At 37.4% G+C, this 9234-nt stretch overlaps 1 protein-coding gene across 4 annotated transcripts in view; it reads left to right on the top strand.

Moving 5' to 3' along the window:
* The window catches only part of LOC132122816 (endothelial cell-selective adhesion molecule-like), a 36919-nt gene extending 32595 nt beyond the window's left edge, over positions 1-4324 (top strand). For 3 of the 4 annotated variants that reach the window (XM_059533243.1, XM_059533247.1, XM_059533246.1), the window contains exons 5-8: positions 196-240; positions 2405-2527; positions 3037-3166; positions 3292-4324. In XM_059533243.1, the coding sequence (XP_059389226.1) occupies positions 196-240; positions 2405-2527; positions 3037-3166; positions 3292-3754 (761 nt within the window). In that variant the 3' untranslated portion in view covers positions 3755-4324. The remainder of the gene's footprint in view (positions 1-195; positions 241-2404; positions 2528-3036; positions 3167-3291) is intronic. The other variant, XM_059533244.1, reaches the window with a different exon arrangement.
* Positions 4325-9234: the final 4910 nt, after the last annotated feature.

Here is a 9234-nt window from a genome sequence, read left to right on the forward strand (position 1 = left end):
AAGCTGGCTTATACATATCAACCATGCAGGACATTTCCTCCTTGATCCCAGGCACGTGGATCTCCCAGTTCTCCTGATGAGAGTCCTGAGGGAGACGAGAGGTTCAGTAATTCTGTCCTCAAGATAAATGAACGTATCGTGTTCTCCTGGTCATCCGTCTTCCTCTCTCTGTCACTCTCATCTGCACATTCACAGAGTGGAGGTCCTGCCCCCAGCCTGTGCTTGTGCTGGGATACCTGGGTAAGGGAATAGACCCTAGGATAGAGAGAACTCCTGTAGATAGACTCTTTAGAGCCACAGTAAATGTGCGGTTTACTCTTACAGTGTTGCTTAGTTTATTCCTCAACCCTTGTTTTCTTGTACATGTATTGAGTACAGGAAGGATAAAGCTGCTTGTTCCACCATTAAAATGTTTGAGGTCAGTAAAAACTTTACTTTTATTCAGCAATGATGCATTAATTTGATCTAAAGTGGCATTTATAATATTACAAAACATTTCTATTTCAAATAAATGCTGTTTGTTTGAACTTTATATTCATCAATCCTTAAAAAATGTATTATGATTTCAGCAAAAAATATTATGCAGCACAATGGTTTTCAACATTGTTAATAATAAGAAATATTTCTTGAGCAGCTAATCAGAATATTAGAATGATTTCTGAAGGATCATGTGACACTGAAGACTGGAGGAATGATGCTGAAAAGTCATCACAGTAATAAATTACATTTTAAAATAGTTTCAAATAGAAAACATTTATTTTAAATCCTAATTCAATTTCACAGTTTTACTATTTTTACTGTTTTTTTTAAGCAAATAAATGCAGAATTTTTTTATTTTTTATTTTACTGACTACAAACTTTTGAATGGATGCATAATTGTTTTTTAAAGCTACGCTCTGTTTTCTAGTTAGAAAGTTAGAAATGTTTAAAAATCTGTTAGCCCTTGTAATGGGACATTTTTACTTGAAGAATAAATGGCTGACTGTGAATACAATGCTGTTGATAAATTAAAAATGAATTTCACTTTTGCGAGATTCTGAGGTGTTAATTCAAAGCTGACTGGTGCCACATCGTCTTTAAAGATAATCTTTGTAACATCATTAATTGTTAAAATATGGTATGATATGAATACAAAGAAATATGTTTGAAATGTGGCCTGGAATGGTTTGAATCTGGCTAGGGTTATTTTCTGATCCCGCCCATCATGTTTTTGGTATCATTCCCCGTCTCCTCCAGTCAAGACAGTGCTGGATCATCATTCTGTGAAAAACATGCAACGTATATATACAGTATATTGAGTCGCACAGCACCTCTAACCTTCAAAGAGTGAGGTTTACCATCCACACAAAATCTCAGTCAACAAATGAATGCAAAATGGACAAAAAAACAACAAGATTAAAGTTTGATAAGCATTTTTAGCAATCAGCCATTTCTATCAATGTGTGTCAGTGAGATTAGAGTCATTCATTATCCCAAGCATATCAGTCTAAAAGCATATTAAATATCATCCTACCCCTTTCATCTTTTTTGTTACATCCCATTGTTGAAATTATGAATCGTGTGATGCTGTACTGTTTGTGAGTCTTATTAGAGAGCTCCTATATCTCATAGTTCATTCAATGCAGAAGCAACTCAAACTGAAGCAGCCATTATAACATGGTTTTTATAAACATACAGTTGAAGTGTTGATTTTATTTAGCCAATCATTTTAAGTGACACTTCATTAGTATAAAAGTGCCTGTGAAATCTGGAAAGCCCAGACTGGGGTCCCTGGGCGTCTGGCCTGAGCTTTGGGTCACTGAGGAATTTGAGTTTGGCTGCTCATCACTGCAGGCCAATCAGTGTGTGGACAGAAGCTACAGCAGCAGATGGTCCCACTGCCATCTCTGCCAACACTCTAATAATGTTTTGCCTTTATGGTTTTCATTTCTCATTCTTCTTATGCAGTGAAAATAGGCATAGTGTTGTCAACATAATTGTGGCCAGATCTTTAACACATATGTCCCATATATGTGTCAGTCATGACAAAGTGCTCTCATGAATAGGGATTTTCAAAGGATTATAAATTATAAATCACAAAATTGTTTTTTATTATTTTTATTGAAAATACAAGATAAGCTTTTTATTATATGAAGGTCTATTACATAAAAACTATTACATAAATGTTTTTTTAATGCCTTGATTTACCTTTACTGTTTTCAAATGCATTTTATGTACAAATTAGATTCATTTAGTTTTTTTAAACCTTTCAAACTTAACAAGAATGAACTTTCAGTTTTCGTGAATAAGCAGCCACGTGCTTCGGTAGGTCACAACAGCCAAAAGACAAATAAAGAAAAGAAAACTCTATTGAAAAGAATTGATGTTCAGTTATGACGTTATGAATGTTTGATTCTATTTTAAGATGAGAGGCAAGGCACCCTTCGACTTAGCAACCTCACCAAAAGCATGTCTGGCAAGTATGTTTGCCGCGCCAGCAACACGGCTGGGACTGACAGCTGCCACATCAATCTAGAGGTCTCCACCCGTAAGTATCATTCAAAGATTGAAGCAACATTTTATGTTGTACATTTTGCCATTTACTAACTGTGACCCTGGACCACAAAACCAGTATTACGTGGCACTTTTTAAAAAATTGAGATTTATTTATCATCTGAAAGCTCAATAAATCGTTCCATTGATGTATGGTTTGTTTGGATAGGACTATATTTGGTCGAGATACAACTATTTGAAAATCTGGAATCTGAGGGTGCAAAAAAAAAAAGACAATTGCCTTAAAAGTTGTCTTAGCAATGCATATTACTAATCAAAAATAATTTTTTAAAACATTTACAGTAGGAAATTTACTAAATGTGTTCATGGAACATGATCTTTACTTAATATCCTAATGATTTTTGGCATAAAAGAAAAATCTTTCATTTTGACCCATACAATGTATTTTTGCCTATTGCTACAAATATACCCCAGCGACTTAAGACTGGTTTTGTGGTTCAGGGTCACATATTTGTAACTGAATTGTTCCTGTTGTGGCTGCAGCTAACAATGCCTGGGTGATCGCTGGGGCGACGGTGGGCTCTGTGGTGGGTCTGATGGCTCTGGTTTTATTCCTGATCTTTATCCTGAGGAGAAACCATGACACAGAGGAGGAGATGGCCAATGAGATCAAGTGAGCATTTGTCTTATATTTCTAATATTTTAATAGGATCTCTGTGCTTAATTTTTGTGCTTCATTCACCTTAATGCTTCTGATTAGATTTGTGTATTACAGTATCTGCTTTCTGTTGCTATAAGGGAAGATGCACAGGCCCCAAAACGTGTCTCGTGGGCTAAAAGCGGCACAGGATCGGACATCATATCAAAGAATGGCACATTGTCCTCCATAGCCACCAGCCCTCCTGCACAGGACCCTCAGCATCCACTCCAAAACAGCCATTACCCATACCCTCCGGGTGCCTCGGACACCGCCTCCATCCGCACCACCTCTGGTAGCACAACCACATCCCGCCTCCGCACAGGGGAGCGCAACCCACTACATGGCCTGCCCGGATACAACAGCAGCAGCACACTAAATCACACACACCTCCATCAGCATCACACTCCCGCAGTCCTCAATCCCAACAGCTGCTCCACACACAGGACTGAGGGGCCGCAGCCGCAGACCCCGCACCCGCTCAACATGCCTATAAACACTGCCACCCTGGGGGCCGTGCCCATCATGGTGCCCACCCAGAACCACATCGGGTCACTGGTGTAACGGCCCTCAAGACAAATAATGTGCTAATGACTAGCCAAATGTGTATGGGAAAGGGTTTTGACAAAGGTGGTGATAAATGACAAATCTGGGAAACGTTCTACACAGAATAAAGTACTATAAATACAGTAAAATGTAGTTCCATGTCAAAAATCACCTTTGATTTGTTTTTTAAAGTATTACATGTTTTTTAATGAGCTTAATCTGTGCTTTGATGCCTAAACACTTGTCGTTTTTTCGAACCGTTACACTGACCAAGAACAGTATTTGTCATTTATTTAGTCAGTTTTACAGTGTGTTATTCATTATTCATTTTTGTAACAGTTGCATTTATGGATTCATATTTGTCCAGTTATTTAGACATTCAGTTACGTTAATGACAGTAATTTTTAGCATAAGCTGTTCTTGTGCCTCTTGTGCCTCCGATTCTCTCAGGAGTTCTCCGTTTTCCTGTCAAGCTGGTTTCTGAAGCAGAGCAGGTTTTTCAGTATTTCAAATGGACCACTTTCTGATCATTCAGATGAGTTTGAGTGATGACTGTAAAGTAGAAAATAAAATGAAACCCCATGAAAATGCTGTCTTAAAACCTGTTATGATGTAGAGTGTAAAAGAGATAAATGCCAGTATCTGCCATGCTTATTTACTTGAGCAGGAAGGACTCTTAATTTGTAAAACATTTGATAATGAAAGTTACATGGAAGTGTCCATTTGTTCATTCATGTATTCATGAAAAAAATAGCCTTGTGGTTTAATGTTATTGTGAATATTCAGGTTGAAGATAGTGTTTACTCTGTAATTAGGACTTTTCCACTCAAATTGGCATTATATGAACTTGAAAGCATTATATCAGGGGTGTGCAAACTCTCAGTCCTGGAGGGCTGGTGTCCTGCAGAGTTTAGCTCCACCTTGCCTCAACACACCTGCCTGGAAGAATCTAGTATGCCCTTGATTAGCTGGTTCAGGTGTGTTTAATTGGGGTTTGAGCTAAACTCTACAGGACAGTGATTGGACACCCTTGCATTATAGAGTAACTGTCCACATGATGGAAGCAGAGAAGTAAGAAACAGGCTCAAAGTGGAAAATTCCTCAGTGAGGTTCAAGTGTTCAAGTGTTGGTACTTGTTTTGATTACTTACCATAATGTTCTGCTTATTAAACAAATACCAAATTGTATTGTAAAACATTGTTTAAATTTGATATTACAGTTTTTATATTACAGTAGAACTAGTGGTCATAAAAGAAATAAAGGTTTTTCTTGATATCTTGTGAACCAAAATTGCTTTAGAAGTATATATACAATTGATATCTAATTTTTTTAATAATAATATTGGTTGAATATGGCTGTTGAATGGGCAACTTTTTCAAATGCGGTTTTATTATATATTAAATTGAAAAGGTTTATAATTTAGAGGTTTATAAATTATTTTCTATAATTTAGAAAATTCTGTTTCATAAATATATGAGTACATGCAGATTTAATTATATAATAACTATTACACTTCTATTACAATTTTATTACAAGATTTTGTAAAAATGTTTTCGAAAGCCTTGCTCACCAAGGCTGCACTTATTTGATCAAAAACAGTAAAAATGATAATATCGTGAAATCTTATTACAATTTAAAATAACTGTTTTCTGTTTTAATATATTTGAAAATGTAATTTATTCCTGTAATGACAAAGCTGAATTTTCATCAGTCATTTCTCCAGTATTCAATGTCACATGATCCTTCAGAAATCACTCGAATGATTATCAATGGAAGAGTTGAAAACAGTCATGCTGCTTAATATTTTTGTGGAAACTGATACATTTTTTCTGAAAACTTAAAAGAACCGCATTTATTTAAAAATAGAAATATTTTGTACCATTCTAAATGCCTTTACTGTCAAAGAGTACAGAGCTCTTCTCTTTGTACAAATGTAGTAAGGTCATGGCAGGACAGGTGGGATGCCCTCAGTGTTTGTTTGGTCGGGGTCATCAGCTGAGCTGACCTGCACGTATGATACACATGCCTCAGAGGGCTTCACCCTGGAGTGGCCTTACGCAGCTCAAAGAACTCCTGCCATCCAAGCCAAGACCAGGGCTGGACTGGGACAAAAAATCGGCCCGGGCATTATAAACACCACCCATCTTTGCACGCCCTTAATTATATGCATACCAACTCCTATTCATTAAAACCACTAATGCCATGTAATGAGTGAGTATAGGAACGAGTGAGAGTTAACAGATGAAATAAGTCAAAATTTTATATTTATTAATACAGTTGAACTATACTCCACAGCGGTGAATCCTAAAACAAGCTATAAGCAGCTCTGGCATAGCAATACCAGTGTTTCTTACAGGATTTTTGTTAAAACTATGGTGGTGTGTCCTCAGTCCTTCTAGGGGGGTTCGTGGGCATGCCCCCCCTGTGAGAACATTTTGTGCATTTTAATGTTAAATTCATTAATCTGGTGCACTTTGAGAGTTTAAAATTAAAAGCTCCAACCCATATTCAGTATGCTAATTAAACAAAGAAAAATTCAAACCTCTTTTAGTTACAGTGTCTATTTACATTACACCTATACATAATAATAGTTATAATATTAATCCAATGACAGTAATAGCCATATTTTGTAAAACAAATGCACAAAAAAATAAAGAAAACTTTCTTAATTAGTTGTACCAATTTCTATACTTGAAAGCACATGATCTTTTATTTTGACGCAAACTGCATCAAGCTTTTATTTTGGTGGAAAACATGGTTTACAAACGCCTCTTATTAAATTTCTAGTGAATTGCGGTAATCGTCAACTATGCAGATGTGGAAATAATCTACACTCATGACATGGCCTAAGTGTTTTGAAAGTAACGTTAGTTATGCTTACCGCAGGCTCTACACTTTCTCATCTCTCTCCTGATCCTCCGTCCTCACTATCATCATCTGCCACAGGAGCTGATGAAGGTCAGAAAACATATATTTTGACACAGTTTACAGTGTCTGCTTTAAGGCCCTGGTTCTATTTTTTCACGCTATTTATCTGCACATTCCTTGCGTTTCTTCTCCATCTTTTTTTACAGATACACACTGACACTGCTGCCGCTCGCTCACTCGTTTAAAGTTGTGATTGGGCCAGCCCAGTGTCAATCAGGAAAAGAGCCAATGGGCCGCTGATCTACGTGTTTCATGGGCTGGTCTGTCATAAAAAAAAACTAACACTGACTTTGACCAATGCATTACACCGACACAAACCCAGCGCCGCCAATTAAGCAAAACAAAACAAAACGAATGGGCCGCCGATATACAAATTTTATGGGCCGTTAAAAAAAAAAAAAAAAAAAAAAAAAAAAAGATTATGAGTATGAGATATCGGCCCAAAAAGCACGTCGGCCCACCGGGTCCGGTATGCACAATGGCCAGTCCAGCCATGGCCAAGAGGGTAAGAACTGCTGTATGCAGAGTCAGCAACAATAAACCACCACATCAGCGTACCTCAGTATCCTGTTTGACACATGTGCTGTACTACAATGGATAGGATGGTTCTAGTGCAGAACCCTCCAGTGTCAGGCATCGCTTCTGTCAGGATCATCAGTGCCAAAACATCTGATACTGGGCTGTATATATGTGAAGTCACGAACATGAACGACTGGTCTGACATTCGATAAGGTCTGATCAACCTCACTGTGCTAGGTAAGATGGCCTATACATATGGGTTTTCAACAGAACCCGAATATAATAATATACAAGTGCTGGTCATATAATTAGAATATCATCAACGTTTTTTTTTAATCAAAGTTGATTTATTTCACTAATTCCATTCAAAAAGTGAAACTTCTGTATTATATTCATTCATTACACACAGACTGATATATTTCAAATGTTTATTACTTTCCCAAATTCATTATCTCAGAAAATTTGAATATTACATAAGACCAATACAATGAAATGATTTTTAGAAATCTTGGCCAACTAAAAAGTATGAAAATGAAAAGTATGATCATGTACAGCACTCAATACTTGGGGTTTGGCATGGAGTCGATCAGTCTGTGGCAATGCTCAGGTGTTATGAGAGCCCAGGTTGCTCTGATAGTGGCCTTCAGCTCTTCTGCATTCTTGGGTCTGGCATATCGCATCTTCCTCTTCCCAATACCCCATAGATTTTCTATGGTGTTAAGGTCAGGCGTGTTTGCTGGCCAATTAACAACAGGGATACTGGAAACTTTGACACTGTGTGCAGGTGCCAAGTCTTGTTGGAAAATGAAATCTGCATCTCCATAAAGTTGCTCAGCAGCAGGAAGCATGAAGTGCTCTAAAACTTCCTGAGATACGGCTCCGTTGACCTTGGACCTCAGAAAACACAGTGGACCAACACCAGCAGATGACATGGCACCCCAAACCATCAGTGACTGTGGAAACTTTACACTGGACCTCAAGCAACGTGGATTGTGTGCCTCTCCTCTCTTCCTTCAGACTCTTTCCAAAGGAAATTCAAAATTTGCTTTCATCAGAGAACATAACTTTGGACCACTCAGCACCAGTCCAGTCCTTTTTGTCTTTAGATGCTTCTGATGCTGTCTGTTGTTCAAGAGTGGATTGACACAAGGAATGCGACAGCTGAAACCCAAGTTTTGCATACATCTGTGCGTAGTGGTTCTTAAAGCACTGATTCCAGCTGCAGTCCACTCTTTGTGAATCTCCCCCACATTTTTGAATGAGTTTTGTTTCACGATCCTCTCCAGGGTGCGGTTATCCCTATTGCTTGTACACTTTTTTCTACCACATATTTTCCTTCCCTTCGCCTCTATTAATGTGCTTGGACAGAGTTTGTGAACAGTCAGCCTCTTTTGCAATGACCTTTTGTGTCAAGCCCTTCTTGTACAAGGTGTCAATGGTCGTCTTTTGGACAACTGTCAATTCAGCAGTCTTCCCCATGATTGTGTAGTCTACAGAACTAGACTGAAAGACCATTTAAAGGCTTTACAGGTGTTTTGAGTTAAGTAGCTGATTAGAGTGTGGCACCAGGTGTCTTCAATATTGAACCTTTTCACAATATTCTAATTTTCTGAGATACTGAATTTGGGATTTTCTTTAGTTGTCAGTTATAATCATCAAAATTAAAAAAAAAAAAACATTTGCAATATATCAGTCTGTGTGTAATGAATGAATATAATTTAAAAGATTCACTTTTTGAATGGATTGATTGAAATAAAATTTTTGATATTCTAATTATATGACCAGCACCTGTATGTGTATATACATATATAAATATATATATACAGCGTAACCCTCAGAATGACCTGTGAGTGCAACATACACAGCTCTTACTAACATCACCGAATACTAGAATCATTTGACATGCTCTTCTTTTGTTAGATGGAGATACCGCAGCTGTGATTGGCAGAGTATTGATGGAAATCTTTCTCGTTCCACTTTTGATTGGTGTAATGATCACCTTTGTCAATTGGAACAGGAAGAAGTATGTCTAGAAAACATATGCAAATGAG

The sequence above is a fragment of the Carassius carassius genome, chromosome 41, assembly GCF_963082965.1.
Source record: "Carassius carassius chromosome 41, fCarCar2.1, whole genome shotgun sequence".
Lineage (NCBI taxonomy): Eukaryota > Metazoa > Chordata > Actinopteri > Cypriniformes > Cyprinidae > Carassius > Carassius carassius.